General features: G+C 43.8%; 1 protein-coding gene across 1 annotated transcript in view; it reads right to left on the bottom strand.

Moving 5' to 3' along the window:
• The window catches only part of LOC120461861 (uncharacterized), a 43,494-nt gene that overhangs the window by 7,763 nt on the left and 18,232 nt on the right, over positions 1 to 17,499 (bottom strand). Inside the window, exons 15-32 of the mRNA XM_089121923.1 lie at positions 16,405 to 16,590; positions 16,185 to 16,310; positions 15,895 to 16,067; positions 15,239 to 15,833; positions 14,967 to 15,176; positions 14,600 to 14,904; positions 14,058 to 14,328; positions 13,666 to 13,975; positions 13,170 to 13,334; positions 12,596 to 13,064; positions 11,684 to 12,073; positions 11,531 to 11,602; positions 10,885 to 11,277; positions 10,362 to 10,763; positions 10,184 to 10,269; positions 6,314 to 6,464; positions 4,722 to 4,841; positions 4,450 to 4,634 (exon numbers count right to left, since the gene is read on the bottom strand). Of these exons, the coding sequence (XP_088978049.1) occupies positions 4,450 to 4,634; positions 4,722 to 4,841; positions 6,314 to 6,464; positions 10,184 to 10,269; positions 10,362 to 10,763; positions 10,885 to 11,277; positions 11,531 to 11,602; positions 11,684 to 12,073; positions 12,596 to 13,064; positions 13,170 to 13,334; positions 13,666 to 13,975; positions 14,058 to 14,328; positions 14,600 to 14,904; positions 14,967 to 15,176; positions 15,239 to 15,833; positions 15,895 to 16,067; positions 16,185 to 16,310; positions 16,405 to 16,590 (4,609 nt within the window). The remainder of the gene's footprint in view (positions 1 to 4,449; positions 4,635 to 4,721; positions 4,842 to 6,313; positions 6,465 to 10,183; positions 10,270 to 10,361; positions 10,764 to 10,884; positions 11,278 to 11,530; positions 11,603 to 11,683; positions 12,074 to 12,595; positions 13,065 to 13,169; positions 13,335 to 13,665; positions 13,976 to 14,057; positions 14,329 to 14,599; positions 14,905 to 14,966; positions 15,177 to 15,238; positions 15,834 to 15,894; positions 16,068 to 16,184; positions 16,311 to 16,404; positions 16,591 to 17,499) is intronic.

Below are 17,499 nucleotides of genomic sequence, written 5' to 3' on the forward strand. Positions count from 1 at the left end.
CATTTCATGCTGATTACACAGTATTTATGAATGACATCATCTCCAAGGGCTATGCTGAGAAGGTCCCAATTGAGAATCTGGATCGGAGCGACAACAGGGTATGGTATATACCACATCATGGGGTATATCACCCGAAGAAGGGCAAAATCAGGGTAGTTTTTGACTGCAAAGCTACATTCCAGGGAACATCTTTAAATGCTCAACTCTTACAGGGACCCGATCTTACCAGCATGTTAATTGGAGTCATGACCAGATTTAGAAAAGAGCCTGTTGTACTCATGGCAGACATTGAGGCTATGTTCCACCAAGTCAGAGTACCAGTTGAGGATTCAGATCTGTTGAGGTTTCTCTGGTGGCCGGATGGAGACCATAAGCAAAGCCTAGTGGAGTACAGAATGGTAGCGCATCTGTTCGGGGCCACATCTTCGCCAAGTTGTGCAAGTTTTGCTCTTAGAAAGTGTGCAGAGGATAATCGAGAGCAATTTAGCTTCAAAGTAATCGAAACAGTCCTCCACAATTTCTATGTGGATGATTGCCTTACATCAGTGGCTTCTGAGGAGGAAGCAATAGCGCTTTACCAGGACCTTCGCGTCCTTTGTTCGAAAGGGGGCTTTCAGCTCATGAAGTGGATCAGCAATAGACGTACCGTGCTGGCAGCAATTCCTGCAACAGAGAGAGCAAAAGAGGTTAAGGATTTGGATTTGAACAATGACACCCTTCCTGTAGAAAGAGCATTGGGCGTACAGTGGTGTGTTCAGTCTGACACTTTTAAGTTTAAAGTCCTCATCAAAGATCGACCCTTAACCAGAAGAGGGATTCTCTCCACGGTCAGTTCAATCTATGACCCTTTAGGAATGTTGGCACCTGTGGTCTTATCTGCCAAAAAGATCCTTCAAGACTTGTGTAGAAAAGACCTTGGTTGGGACGATCTTATACCCGACTTGTCTGCACAGGAGTGGAGAGGTTGGTTGAAGGAGCTCTGGCAGCTTGAAAAGTTTGAGGTTGACAGATGCCTAAAACCAATGGATTTTGGGGAAGTGATTTCTGCTCGGTTACATCACTTTGCGGATGCATGTGAGAGCGGCTATGGAACAGTGACTTACTTGTTATTAAACAACATAGAGAGAAAAGTTCACTGTACTTTCATAATGGGAAAGGCCAGAGTGGCTCCATTAAAAACAATCACCATCCCTCGCATGGAGTTGACGGCTGCCATGGTTGCAGGTCGAATGGATGAGCTCTGGAGGAAGGAGCTAAAGATGGAACTTCAAGACTCAATTTTTTGGACAGACAGTACTTCTGTACTGAAGTACATCAGCAATGAGACCTCAAGGTTTCGTACCTTTGTAGCCAATCGGGTTTCAAAGATACTGAGTGTATCTAGTCCATCTCAATGGAGATATGTTAACACCTCAAATAATCCTGCTGATTTAGCCTCTAGGGGAGTAAAGGTGACATCACTTCTGAGAGATAACATATGGGTGTCTGGACCTCAATTTCTGGTTGGGCCTGAAGAGGGCTGGCCTGAAAACCCGGATGGCCATGTGAGAATTCCACCAGATGACCCTGAGGTTAAGAGGGTCTTGATTGTGAATGCTGTGCAGGCTGAAGAGAAGATCGATGCAGTCACTCGCTTGATTAACTACTTCTCCTCTTGGATCCGTCTGAAGAAGATGGTTGGTTGGATCCTTAAGCTGAAGAGTCTACTACTGTACTTTAGTCAGAAAAGAAAGCAACTGAGTAGGACTCTTGCTCATTCTGGCTTGGACAAGGACCAACAGGGAAAAGAAATAGAAAAGGAGATGCAGAGTATCAAGGCTAAGACCGCCAGTGGTCTTCTTTCAATTGAGGAACTTAGAAAGGCTGAGATGGAGATTATTAAGTTTTGCCAGAGAAGGAGGTTTCCTGGGGAATTCAACAGTCTGCGAAAGGGCGAAAGTGTGAAAAGGACTAGTCACATTTACAAACTCAACCCAATACTTGAAGATGGTGTTTTGAGAGTTGGAGGACGACTTAGCAGAGCAGCTATGCCGGAAGAAGCTAAGCATCCTGCCATATTGGCAAAGGATTTACACATTTCCAACATAATTCTTCAGCACATACATCAAGAGGTGGGACACAGTGGTCGTAACCACATGCTGGCTTGTCTGCGCCAAAGGTATTGGATCCCTGGGGCTAGTGTGGCTATAAGAAAAATCCTGTCTAAATGTATTGTCTGTCGACGACTGCATGCAGCTCCAGGCCAACAACAGATGGCAGATTTACCTCAGGACAGAGTTTCATCAGATGAACCTCCATTCACTCGGGTCGGAGTTGATTACTTCGGACCTTTTGAAGTTAAGCGAGGAAGGAGTATATTGAAGAGGTATGGGGTTCTCTTCACATGCCTTTCCATAAGAGCGATCCACATAGAAGTTGCATCATCCTTGGACACAGATTCTTTTATCAATGCTCTTCGACGCTTTACAGCAAGACGTGGACAAGTATTGGAACTGCGTTCAGATAATGGAACCAACTTTGTTGGTGCCGAGAGAGAATTGAGAGAGGCAATGGAAAGTTGGAATCATACCCTAATTAATAACACCCTCCTTCAAAAGGGAATTAATTGGGTTTTCAACCCCCCCACAGGGTCACATCATGGCGGGGTTTGGGAAAGGTTGATAAGATCTGTGAGGAAGGTCCTGAATTCCACCCTGAAGTTGCAGACCCTTGATGAGGAGAGTCTTCACACAGTTCTGTGTGAAGCAGAAGCTATTGTCAACAGCCGTCCTATTACCAAGGCATCCACTGATCCCAATGATTTGGAACCATTAACCCCTAACCATCTGTTGCTGCTCAAGATCATGCCATCTTTGCCACCGGGTCAGTTCAAAAAGGAGGACATCTACGCTCGTCGCAGATGGAAACAAGTTCAGTATATATCTGACTTGTTCTGGAAACGTTGGATTAAGGAATACTTGCCTCTTCTTCAGGAGCGTCAGAAGTGGTCTGGTATCAAGCGCAACTTCCAAACTGGAGATATTGTACTCATAGTTGACGACTCAGCACCTCGCAACTCATGGCTTACAGGAAGGATTGTGCAAACTCTCCCTGACAGAAGAGGACTTGTTCGTCAAGTGCGAATTAGGACGAAGACCAGTTATTTGGATAGGCCTATCACCAAGATTTGCCTTCTACAGGAAGCAGAGGAGCCATGAGGATATCCAGCTGACCTTCGAACTTCTTAGACTTTGACTTTAATCTTGACATTATTATATAGACCTTTTTACATTACATGATTAAGTGATTGCGAAGATCACTTTTTACAAAGACAAAGGACTCTGTCTCTTGTTTGATCTAAAGAAGAAAAGACACTTTCGAAGGGACTGTTTTATGTAAAAAAAAAAAAAAAATCATATTGTTGATCTCTTACATAATGTGCAGTTGTATAATTATTGTGTTAAAATAATTAGGGGCCGGAATGTAAGAGCCAACTGTAAGTCTCCTATGGTTTTATGGTCTCATTCATTATTTTTATTGCACTCAGATTGTAGGTGGTGGGCGTGTCTACCGGGGCTTGGGCGGAAGTGATGTGTTTCTTGCACGTATTTGTTTGCTACACCTGTGCACCTGAGTATGGGGGCTTTGACAGAGAGGGAGTGAGCCTGGGAGCGAACACTTTCTGTTGACCGCACTTTATGCAATCACACTGCACTTATGAACTGGTAACTGGCTAACAGTTGTATTTTATGTGCAAGAAGCAATAAATGAGTGGATCGCTGTGTGAAACTGTTTCTGCGCGTCGCAGTGCATTCATTCTCCCAGTGTTTAGTCTCTCGCGGCTGCAAAGATAATTTTGCCTGGTCTACAGCCGCTAAAGAACCCTTTAGTATCAAAATAACACACACAGAGCTTTGTTTGGTTATGGGTAGGTTGGGTAGTGTTAGGGTTAGACCACTAGGAGGCGCCTTCTGGCCCATACATGTATCTATCTGTGTCTCATTGACTTTAAAGGGTGCCATGTGTCAAAAGCGTCACTTAGGGATGAGAATGCGTTGCAATAAACAATACAAAAAACATATACACATATATGAGTCACTACACAGTATTGATCAATTTACACTCAAGCATATTTAAAATACAATTTGAATCTTGTGACATTTAAACGCGCACATCAACCCGATTACTTTATTTATCATTCATGTAAACACTTTGATCGGATTCATCAATCGTATTGATTTCATTCCGATTGTGTCCATGTAAACGCAGCTACTGAGTCTTTAAGAAGAACTGAGAAGTCTTTAGGGAGGTCTGTTTGGGACCTTCCATTGGTTGTTAGATATTGATTATTCAGTTTCCTTACAAGCCTCCATACATACTTCTCAAAGTCTCATCAAACTCTGTTGGTCCTATCAGGCAATACAAATAGTTGATGGTGTATTTGAATAGATTATACACAGTTAAACCCACCACAAGATTTGTTCCACACTTGTGTTCATCATTATCAAAGAGGAATTCCACTCGGCCGTTCCGGACCGTTCCTTTGCAGTCGGGATCATTGAGGTGTAAGACATCAGCTGGAAAACCAGCCTCAAAGAGCTGACAGCGAGACACAGATATGGAGCCAGAGCTGCTTTCACAGGTTTCTGAGAAATCTGAGTACAAAAAAAAAAAAAAAGATTAATCTTAATGACTGGGAAAAAAACGATATATTTTACATTTAGTTGTGGAATGAAACCAACCAAAAGAGTCAGGTTGTGGTCTGTAATGGTCTTCGTTACATAAACAGCCATAAACACCATTTTTCTTCCCACACCATTCATCCTCAGAGCAGCTGAGTTCAGAACAGCGATCTCTCACATCTAAGATGAAAAGACAGGGGTGGTGATGCAGTGGATAAGACACATGCCTTTGGTGTGAGAAACCCAGGTTCGAATCCACTGTGAGACACCAATGTGTCCCTGAACAAGACACTTAACCCCTAGTTGCTCCAGACGCATGCGAACTCTGACATGTATTGCAATTGTAAGTCGCTTTGGATAAAAGCGTCAGCTAAATGAGTAAATGTAAATGTAAGATATGATAAAATACAGCATAAAGACACTGAGTCATGTTAATGTAGCATCTGATGTAAGCAATCAATATAAGGCAGGATAATTTTCAGATCATTTTGAAGCAAAAACTCTAAGCGACAACATCCATTAGTCAGAAGTCTTGTGGACACATACGTGTTTTATGGCTTTTTTTAAGAAACTTTAATTTTTTGTTTTTTTAATAACCACGCATAAACAATATTCTCTCAAAAATACAAACTTGTACATACATGTTGCTCACATATTATGGTAGCCCTGTTTGTGCCAAATAGAGTGTAATTACACCTTTGCCATTAATCAGGGATGTGATTTTTCCGGATTAATCCGGAATTCCGGATTTTCCGACCTGAAAATGTAACTTACGTGAATCATGCAGATCTGTAAAAAAAAAAAAAAAAAAAAAAAAAGAGAGGGGGACGAAGGTCGGCAGCCGGAGTGAAAAGGAGAGAATATGAGGACATAACCGGCTGACATGCGTACAGAAAGTTCCTTAGAAGGCCTGCAACATTTTTGCCGCCTAAAAAAGACCTATCCAAATTAAATTGCATGCTGTTCTTGAACCATTTGGAGTATATGCATGCTTTTGCTCTCTTTTGAAAGGTGACACTCAGAGGTTTGTTCCTAAACAGTCAAAATCACTGTAAGTCTTACTGGTCTAGAGTAATATAACTTTGAACACAATGAAAAATGACAAAAAAATTCCGCCTACATTTTTTTTGTGTAAACAGATGCCTGCAGATAACTACAGCTGGGAGCTATTAGCTGGAAAACACAACTGGATCACAGCATGAAGCCTTACCAAACAGAGTTTAAAATTTGATGATAATATCTAAGAAAATGAGTGTTTATTCTAAGTGTATATCTAGGCGCTTCCCAAAAAAAGCCACTTGGAGACTCCAAATGACCCTTTGTGATCATAGACACATAAAATGCTGCTATTCTTGAATGCTTTACTCTACAGTCATAATTTTGGGCTCTAATGAAAGGTTACATTTAGGGCTATCATATTCCTTAGCCAGATTCACTGTAAATATTGATGACGCATAGTAACTGAAGCATAAACACATTATAGTGTTTATTTTTCAATTCTTGGAAACCAAACTTTCTACAAATAAAGAGACAAAACAAGTGCTATGGTACTAAAACACTTTAATATTAGAACTCAAACTACACACACACACACACACACACATATATATATATATATATATATATATATATATATATAAAAGTGTGACGACCTGCAGTGCTGTGTCCAGTGATATGCACAGGCTTGGGAAAAAAAAAAGAAGCCAGTTCTCCTCTGCATCTCACCCTCCCCGTCCACTTGTTGTTTAGCTGGCAGAACCTCTCTGGAAAGATAAATGATGGGGCTCCTCTCCTGATAAGGTGCTGTCATTCTGTTCCAGACAGTATGTTGTTTTTTTCTGACTGGCTCCCAGAATTCACTCACTAATTTTCAGATGATGGTCTGTGATATATAAAAAAGGGAAATAAGTTAATTTACAAAACATTTACATTATATGCGTGTGAATACAAAAATACACAGAAACACATGCACACAAAGAACCAGGATTATGCAGTTCATGAGCGCACACGCACATCATGAGCAATCACTAAACAAACACGAGCGCACAGCCGCACACAACATAAATTAGCAGATAACGTTACATGTAAACACACAAGACATGTATGTTTTGTGTGTTTAGCTATTTCAACTCACAAAAAGGCCACATAAACATAACGTTACGAGCGCACGTAGCAGGTAATGGCTAGATAGCAGGTCAGGCTACACCCAAAACACAAACACACACACACGGCAAAAGCCGACACCTCAACTGAGGCATGTGTTTGTTTTAGTACACCTAAAACAAACACATGTCTCAGTATATACAGTCAAATATGTTGGGTAATATAATAAAACTTACTTTTCGTGACGTGAGTGCCGTCTCCATCCAAAATTGTCCTCTGCTAACCACACAATGGATGAAACATCGATTGCTCTCTTGCTCACAAATGTCCTCCCACTCACCACGGTCACGGAGAACACACTGTTCAATCACTTCTTCGAGTAATAAGTGTGTCTTTCTAATTATCTTTGTCATTTCACATCTGTTACCTCCTTTCACTTACCAACGCGTTCAATGTTGTGTTTACGCACACGCGCGCGCAGAGGATCACTTTCGCTTTGCGCACGGTTTCTAATGTAATCGGATGATTCCACCCACTAAAGCTGCATTTCAGTCTTTTCAGAAATTCATTGGCTATCAGAAAATAGCGTCATTTCATTCTCTATTGCAACTGGATAGATAAACTGTCACTCAAAGAGAGGTAGGTACAATTCTTCATCGAGCGCTCTCCTTGGCTGTTGGATCTCAGAAGACACCTCTAACACTCGCCGATTGGCTAAAATGACCCGTCAATCAATAGTTCAGGGGTCAGCGGCCATTTTGACATTCTTTTTTCTCCAATGTTTACGTTTCAACTGAAGTTAGTGCGTCGAAGTTGTGATAGCGCTGTCGGCTAACGCGAAATGCTACTATTTACATTCCATGGATGTTTATTCATATATACAATTGTTTTGGACTAAAAACTTCTTCAAATTGGATTGTATGGACGCTTTACAGTGAAACCAAACCATTTTTGTTGGAATGTGGACTAACAGATGGCTAATTGGTGAGTTTCTTCCAGTTTGTGTTGGTTTGTTTTGGCTGTTGGTGGTCTGACAAAGAGACAGATTGTGCCCGCTGTATTGATTGTATCTTAAAATGGTTTACGTCGTTCGAATCACGAGTTTCTCAGCTTTCCAAAGATATGTATTATGTTTACTTTTGTGTTTGTTGAGTTTTGTCTTTCACAAAGTTAAACCTATAAACCACCCTGTGGGTCGAATACGGCACGTCGGACCACGATCAGGTTAAAAGTATCAACAGAGAAAGTCTATATCAACAAGGACGTATTTGCGCTCAGCCAGAATGTCTTTCACCTGCTCAATTTCGTATCTCAGTCGCTCTCGCGCTGGTATCGTTGTCAGTTGACAAGAACATCACAGTTAGGTCACCAAGGATGGGCGATATATCGATATATTTCAAATTTGCGCTATGATCCTTGCTCCAAGCAAGCTGCTGACTGCTTTTGTAGAAATATGGAGCAGCTATATCGTGCATTCTGCCAGTTGCAGTCCTGACACCTCCGTCTCAACAGCATTAGTGTACAACGCGACAAATACTCGCAAATTAACGCAGAGGAACGGCTACATCAGTTCAGCGTGTTCACAAAAATTAATTAGCATGTGCTTTAAAGCCTTGCCGGTTAAACATGTCATTCACTGCTGATACGCTGTTCTGATCGCGAACACCCGACGTGCACATGCACTAAAAGCTTGTCTAACAGCGCCTGGTTGCTGCACTAAGTTATCTTTCGAGTATTATTTTGCTAATACTCTCAAATACCCAAAGGTTTACATAAGAACATTTGGTTATGTCTAAACTCAAAGCAAACCGAGAAAATTGAGAGAAATCTGCTTGTCAAATGCTCCGTCGCACACAGGTCTTAAAGTGACAGTAGCGCTAATAATAAAAATGCAGCCGCTTGTTCTTAAAGGGATAGTTGACCCCAAAATAAAAATTCTGTCATTATTTATTCACTCTAATGTTGTTCCAAACCTGTATTAATTTATTTCTTGTGCTGAACAAAAAAGAAGATATTTTGAAGAATGTGGGTAACCAGACAGTTGCTGGTCCCCATTGACTTCCATAGGGAAAAATTTACTATGGAAATCACTGGGGTACATCAACTGTTTGGTTACCCACATTCTTCCAAATACCTTAAACAGAAGAAAGAAACTTATTCAGGTTTAAAACAACTTGAGAGAGTAAATGATGACAATTAAAATTTTTGGGAGAACTATCTATTTAATGTTAATTAAACAACAAAACAGAGGATTTATACAGTGAAGACTATGAAGACTTTGACTTTGATTGAACATTTGCTCTCACTTTGCGGAAAAGATATTGGGATATATATCGATCGGGGGGTGTGTGTGTGTGTGGGGGGGGGGGGGGGGGGCTCGGTATATTTTCCTGCTTTTTTGTCCTTAGCCAATCACATGCCTGATTAATATGTTTATAACTAAAAAAGCACAAATGTCAAGGCATTTAAACACATCTCAAGGAACACAAAAACACCTTAGACCCCAGAGGGTAAAGGGAAAAATGTAATTGATGTTTAAGAAATAAAATATGGATATTTTCCAGATAAACAAATGATAAAAATTGGGTTGCTGAATATTAGATTACTTTTCTTCGAAAGCACTTATTGTAAATTATATGATTATTTCATAACCTAGATGTCCTGTGTTTGACAGATACCTGGCAGATGATTTGACAGATAATTACAACCAGACAATTTTGGCAGAGGTGAGACCAAGTCATTGTTTTGCAAGTCACAAGTAAGTCTCGACTCGTTGCATGCAAGTCCTCGAGTTTAAGCTTCAAGTCTTAAACAAGTCATTAGTGCTTTTTGTACAAATTACTGTCTCAGTGTTAATTACTATAGTAAATGAAATGTATACTAATTTATATCAGGGAGGCTTTTAAAATATGATATAATAATATATAATATTATCATATTTATTCAAACTTAGTGGATGTTGATTGGTTGGTTGTCTGATTGGTTGAATGTGAAGAGTTGCAATGCAGATTTCAAAATGAAAAAAATAAAAGTAACTGTTCATTGGGAAAATTAATCGTGATTTGCTACACATTAAGTTTAAAATATTGAGTCCCTGGTTAAATTATTTTGTTAACGCAACAGTAATTGTACTAGAACATTCCTATTTCCATGGCGACGTATCAAACGTCACGTGACACTTTAGGTCTACGTGCGTGTCATTTACAAAACGTAACGTAAATCCATCCATTTCTGCCGGAACTGTTGTGAGATGCACACAGAGTGACTTTCTATTGCATGTGAAAAAATGGATGCTAAAGTTTGAGCTGACTCACAAATGTACTCTTATGTATCTCTTACAAATGAGATCATGTTTAATAAAAATAAAGGTCCAAAAAGATGCTCAAGAGAGTTTATGAAGGAAGTAAGACAAACAATACTTTACCAGTGGTTGTGATTGGTGGAGTAATGGATTCTATGGATGGGATCGTCTCTGTTGTTGATGAGATGGACTGGTTTGAGGCATCTGGTATTAGGAACATTTTATATTAACAACAATCATTTCATTTAAATAAAAAAAAATACAGAAAAGTAAATGGCTGATTCTGAAGTGCTCACCAACACAGTAAGCTCCACAAACCGTTGGCTTGACAAACTCATAAACGTAGTAATTTCCTGGACAGGCTTTGACTCTTATAGGATGGGATTTGTAAGTACAGCAGTCACCCCATGAGGAGATGCAGACCTGACGGGTGACCACTCCATCCTCCAGCTGTGGGTGCGAGCCGTTGAGCGACAGTGCTTTAAAAGTGCCACATGTGTACTGATTTACACATGATTCTGGCATCTGAGTATTTTCACCATTGTTGAACATCCTGTACCAGCCATTCCACTCCACATTATAATCACACATGCCATAGTAGTTATAGTTATTATAGTAATAGTTGTCTGTGGATCTCCAAGGCTCATCCAGACTGGTATAGTTGTAGCAGGGGTCGACACTTGGGGTGGAGAAAGGCACTATTTGGGGAAAAAATAAAAAGAAAGCATTATGTATTGCCAATTAAATATATTAATAATATGAATATAATTCAACACAATTCATGACAAGCATGTCATATATAAAGAATAATGAATATACCTGCACAATATACAGGAACTGGGATTGAAAGAGTTGGTCTGATAAATTTGTAGACATAATAATTTCCAGGACAAGCTTTGACTTGGATTGGGTCGGATCTGTAGCGACTGCACTGATCATAACGGGAGCCGTAAACTTCACGAGTAACAACTCCATCTTCTAGCCGAGGATGAGAGTCACCAAGATACAGAGAACTATAACCTCCACAAGACATATATTTAAAACACCACTCAGGCATCTGAGCACTTGATCCATTAATGAAGAGTCGATACCAGCCGTCCCATTCTACACGAGTGTCATCATGATCAATTATGTATTCATAAATAGACCAGTAATTGAGTATGTTTCTCCAGTAGTTGTCGAGTGTGTTGTAGTTATTACACGGGTCATAATCTGTTAGAGCGAGAGATGATGAGACCAAAACAAGTTATATCTCAATGAGGAACTTCACAAGCGCAAATCTGAACCAGTCAAACACTGTCATAATGAGATTCATAAACCACACAATGTTACTGTGTAATAGTGAAATTTTTTATGCACAACATTTTTTTTATAAAAAATTAATTTAAACTGTAATGCAAATCTTTAATTGAAAAGAAAAATATTTTTTAATAACACTCAACTATTCATATTATTTACAACTTACTCAAGTTGATGGTGGATCCAGTGAATATATCTGGACTCACAGTGGAAACCGCCTGTGAAATAGTGCTGACATCTAAAAAGAAGGAAATTCATGTCATGACAGAATAATTTTAAAAGGTTTAAAATACTTAAATAAATGAGAAAATCACAGTACCTGTGCAGTATCCTGAACACTCAAATTGTGGATTCACAAGTTCATAGACATAGTAATTGCCTGGACACGCTTTCACTCTGATGGGGTTTGTCTTGTAATCACAGCAGCTTCCCCAAGAAGTCCCTCCACAGACCTTCCTGATCACCACTCCATCCTCTATCTGAGGGTGAGGATCAATGAGCCACAGATTATAGTTTGTATTACAGGTGTATGAACTAACGCAGGTCTCTGACATCCGGATGTCCATTCCATAGTAGGAAAGCCGGTACCAGCCATTCCAGGAGAAAAGTTCATCACAAATTTCACCTCCACTTTCATTGTTGGCTCTCCAGGGACGATCCAGAGACTCATAGTTGTAGCAGGGATCACTGCTGATGCTTTGGAAAGCAACTGTTATGGAGTTTGCAAAAGTACTGTTAAAATGTATTACATCCTGAGCATAAGAGTCTTATTCCATATGACCAGTTATGATGGTTAATTACATTTTGAGCAATTATATTGTAACCAGTGGTGTACTGTCTGTCTGGTTAAAGTGAGGCAAGTCTGTCTGACAGAACCCTGTAGAACGGGACAGAGCAACACCTGAGGAGGGGCTACATATGACAAGAGGACTGTGGAGTAATATCATAATGTTTTCATATACATTTTTAGTTTACATATTAACTATTGAACAACTCGCCTAAAGTGTGATTTGAGGAATTGTGTAACAAAGAGATCTAGATGCTATTGATCTGTAACATAACCAACTATACAGAATGGATAATGAACTGCACACCACTGATTCAAACTAGTTAAAACATACTTATTTCATAAAAAACTAAAGATGCATGTTAAATTATCTAATAGTTCGAGCATTTACACTTTATACTATACTGACATAAAACATCCAAAAGATAAGATTGAATATTGTACCTGCACAGTACATAGGCTTGGGGGATGATATGGCGGGTTTGACAAATTCATAGACGTAATAATCTCCTGGACAGGCTTTGACTCGGATGGATGAGGAATTGTAGGCGCCACACTGATTGGATAACCTCCAATACCACCAATACCATGAATTAGTCCCCAAGACTTCACGCGTCACCACTCCATCCTCAAGTGTTGGATGAGAACCGTTGAGATGCAGTGCAGTTTCTCCACCACATCCCACATAACTCACACACCACTCAGACATCTGGGCACTTTCTCCATTCAGATACAGCCGATACCAGCCGCTCCATTCAACAAGAGTGTCGTCATGTCCAGAGTACTGATTTGAGCTTTGCCGTATGTCTCTCCAGGATTCATCAAGAGTGTTATAATCATAGCATGGATTAGTTGTTGGTTCTGAGAGAAAAAGAAAAAAAGACTCATTCATTGAGGTGACAAACACAAGAGTTCAGGTAAACATCTAACATCCGTGTCTGTATGAAAGAGGAGAAATTGGGATGGTGAATGGTGGCCTTTCTAAAAAGCATTGATTTTTACAAAGCTCAACAGGTACTGTCTCCAGCTCTGGAACGGGCACTGGCTCTGCCTCAGGCTCTGGTAAAGCAGACACAGGCATGTCCACAATACGAGCCAGACGCTCTAGATAGTCCAGGTCCATGAAGGCAGACGGAGCGTGAAGAGTCTCTGACTGGGCAGACGGAGCGTGAACAGTGTCTGACTGGGCAGACGGAACGTGAACAGTCTCTGACTGGGCAGACGGAGCGTGAAGAGTCTCTGACTGGGCAGACGGAGCGTGAACAGACTCTGACTGGGCAGACTGAATGTGAACAGTCTTCAACTGGGCAGACGGAGCGTGAAGAGTCTCTGACTGGGCAGACGGAGCATGAACAGTCTCTGACTGGGCAGACTGAATGTGAACAGTCTTCAACTGGGCAGACGGAGCGTGAAGAGTCTCTGACTGGGCAGACGGAGCATGAACAGTCTCTGACTGGGCAGACTGAATGTGAACAGTCTCTGACTGGGCAGACGGAGCATGAACAGTCTCTGACTGGGCAGACTTGAGCGTGAACAGTCTTCGACTGGGCAGACGGAGCGTGAACAGTCTTCGACTGGGGAGACGGAGCGTGAACAGTCTTCGACTGGGCAGACGGAGCGTGAACAGTCTTCGACTGGGGAGACGGAGCGTGAACAGTCTTCGACTGGGGAGACGGAGCGTGAACAGTCTTCGACTGGGGAGACGGAGCGTGAACAGTCTTCGACTGGGGAGACGGAGCGTGAACAGTCTTCGACTGGGGAGACGGAAGCGTGAAGAGTCTCTGACTGGGCAGACGGAGCGTCAAGAGTCTCTGACTGGGCAGACTGAATGTGAACAGTCTTCAACTGGGCAGACGGAGCGTGAAGAGTCTCTGACTGGGCAGACGGAGCGTGAACAGTCTCTGACTGGGCAGACGGAGAGTGAAGAGTCTCTGACTGGGCAGACGGAATGTGAACAGTCTCTAACTGGGCAGACGGAGCGTGAACAGTTTTCGACTGGGCAGACGGAGCGTGAACAGTCTTCGACTGGGGAGACGGAAGCGTGAAGAGTCTCTGACTGGGCAGACTTGAGCGTGAACAGTCTTCGACTGGGCAGACGGAGCGTGAACAGTCTTCGACTGGGCAGACGGAGCGTGAAGAGTCTCTGACTGGGCAGACGGAGCGTGAACAGTCCCTGACTGGGCAGACGGAGCGTGAACAGTCTCTGACTGGGCAGACGGAGCGTGAACAGTCTCTGACTGGGCAGACGGAGAGTGAAGAGTCTCTGACTGGGCAGACGGAGCGTGAACAGTCCCTGACTGGGCAGACGGAGCGTGAACAGTCTCTGACTGGGCAGACGGAGCGTGAACAGTCCCTGACTGGGCAGACGGAGCGTGAACAGTCTCTGACTGGGCAGACGGAGCGTGAACAGTCTCTGACTGGGCAGACGGAATGTGAACAGTCTCTAACTGGGCAGACGGAGCGTGAACAGTTTTCGACTGAGCAGACGGAGCGTGAACAGTCTTCGACTGGGGAGACGGAAGCGTGAAGAGTCTCTGACTGGGCAGACTTGAGCGTGAACAGTCTTCGACTGGGGAGACGGGAGCGTGAAGAGTCTCTGACTGGGCAGACGGAGCGTGAACAGTCTCTGACTGGGGAGACGGAAGCGTGAAGAGTCTCTGACTGGGCAGACTTGAGCGTGAACAGTCTTCGACTGGGGAGACGGGAGCGTGAACAGTCTCTGACTGGGCAGACGGAGCGTGAACAGTCTTCGACTGGGGAGACGGAAGCGTGAAGAGTCTCTGACTGGGCAGACGGAGCGTGAACAGTCTCTGACTGGGCAGACGGAGCGTGAACAGTCTTCGACTGGGGAGACGGAATGTGAACAGTCTTCGACTGGGCAGACGGAGCGTGAACAGTCTTCGACTGGGCAGACGGAGCGTGAACAGTCTTCGACTGGGCAGACGGAGCGTGAACAGTCTTCGACTGGGCAGACGGAGCGTGAAGAGTCTCTGACTGGGCAGACTTGAGCGTGAACAGTCTTCGACTGGGGAGACGGGAGCGTGAAGAGTCTCTGACTGGGCAGACGGAGCGTGAACAGTCTCTGACTGGGCAGACGGAGCGTGAACAGTCTTCGACTGGGGAGACGGAAGCGTGAAGAGTCTCTGACTGGGCAGACTTGAGCGTGAACAGTCTTCGACTGGGGAGACGGGAGCGTGAAGAGTCTCTGACTGGGCAGACAGAACGTGAACAGTCTTTGAATGGGCAGACGGAGCGTGAACAGTCTCTGACTGGGCAGACGGAATGTGAACAGTCTCTAACTGGGCAGACGGAGCGTGAACAGTTTTCGACTGGGCAGACGGAGCGTGAACAGTCTTCGACTGGGGAGACGGAAGCGTGAAGAGTCTCTGACTGGGCAGACGGAGCGTGAACAGTCTTCGACTGGGGAGACGGGAGCGTGAAGAGTCTCTGACTGGGCAGACTTGAGCGTGAACAGTCTTCGACTGGGGAGACGGAGCGTGAACAGTCTTCGACTGGGGAGACGGAAGCGTGAAGAGTCTCTGACTGGGCAGACTTGAGCGTGAACAGTCTTCGACTGGGGAGACGGGAGCGTGAAGAGTCTCTGACTGGGCAGACAGAACGTGAACAGTCTTTGAATGGGCAGACGGAGCGTGAACAGTCACGGAGCGTGAAGAGTCTCTGACTGGGCAGACGGAGCGTGAACAGTCTCTGACTGGGCAGACGGAATGTGAAGAGTCTCTGACTGGGCAGACGGAGCGTGAACAGTCTTCGACTGGGGAGACGGGAGCGTGAAGAGTCTCTGACTGGGCAGATGGAGCGTGAACAGTCTTCGACTGGGGAGACGGGAGCGTGAAGAGTCTCTGACTGGGCAGATGGAGCGTGAACAGTCACGGAGCGTGAAGAGTCTCTGACTGGGCTGACGGAACGGTAAGAGTCACGGAGCGTGAAGAGTCTCTGACTGGGCAGACAGAACGTGAACAGTCTCTGACTGGGCAGATGGAATGTGAACAGTCTCTGACTGGGCAGATGTGACGTGAACAGTCCTTGATCAGAATCCAGAAGAATGGCGGGCTGCTGGGACACGGCCTCCGGGCACTTGGGGAGGCTGGAGGTCTTCCCCCTCCTCCGGTGTCTCTGATGGCGATGTGCTGATTCTGTGCTGGATGAGATCAGCGGTGGATGGAGTTCTGGACTGGACATAGCCAGCCCAGGGTCGAGGAGTGACCGACGCGGAGAGTCGTTCCGGAGCTCACCTCTGGCACCTCCTCTCCTGGGTCCCCGAAAACCTGGCCAGGCGCTCTCCTCTAAAAAACTCTCCGTCATCGATCGAAAGTAGTTTAGGAGATCTGCGTGTCATGGCCTCCTCCCTTTGACGAGCCGTAGAAGCAGGAGCCTGAAAAATATTCTTGCTGCTGGATCCGTTAGAGGACGGAGTCATTCTGTCATGACAGAGAGTGGAGAATTGGGTGGATCCAAATGCAGCAATAGTGTAGTCAGGGCAATCCAAGTCATCGTCATCTATGCAAGATTCATAATCCAAACAATCAGAATCGTCGTCATCCATGCCAGTGTTGAAATCTATTTTAATCAGTCTGAATGATAATATTACAAAACAAGCAAAAAACAAAACGACAACAGACCAGAAACAAACCTCAGAGTTATAGCGACCAACAATACAATGACTCCGTGGCAAGGACAGAAACAGACAGGGTATTTATACACAGAACTAAACAGTGTAATTAGAAACAACTGTGTGCAATGATGAGTTATGAGAAAAGACAAAGGATCGTGGGAAATGCAGTTCCAGAGTGAATGGTGACAGTATGGGGAAAGAGACCTCTAGTGGACACTAAGGGAAACACAAACCAGACACTGTGACACTGGAAGATGCTGGCTGTTCTTGATCAACAGCTTATTTTTCCACCTGAGATTGCCACCACTAACCTACGACTAGATATTTTTTGTGGTTTGGATCAGCACGCATTGTTCAACTGATAGAGCTAACAGTGATATGGGAGGATGCGGTAGATGAGGCATATGAGAGGAAGAAACTGCGGTATGCTCATCTTGTCACTGCAGCAGAACAGCGAGGATGGAGAGTCCAGGTTTATCCAGTGGAAGTGGGTTGTCGAGGTTTGGTGGTACAGTCTACAACCCGGTTCCTCAGAGACGTGGTTAAGTCTCAGAAACAGGAGGGATGTAGAGGTCAGTAAGCTGGGCTGAGTTTAGTGGGGGACGGAGGGGGGTGACTCAGGGACGCCAGAGTCACTGTCGAGCCCTCTTGAGGTGTCGTGGGCTAGTCGACGAAACACTGAGGACGGAAGGTGCCCACTTGAAGACCCTAGAGA

The sequence above is a fragment of the Pimephales promelas genome, chromosome 17 (genome assembly GCF_988280905.1).
Source record: "Pimephales promelas chromosome 17, fPimPro1.hap1.1, whole genome shotgun sequence".
NCBI classification, from domain to species: domain Eukaryota; kingdom Metazoa; phylum Chordata; class Actinopteri; order Cypriniformes; family Leuciscidae; genus Pimephales; species Pimephales promelas.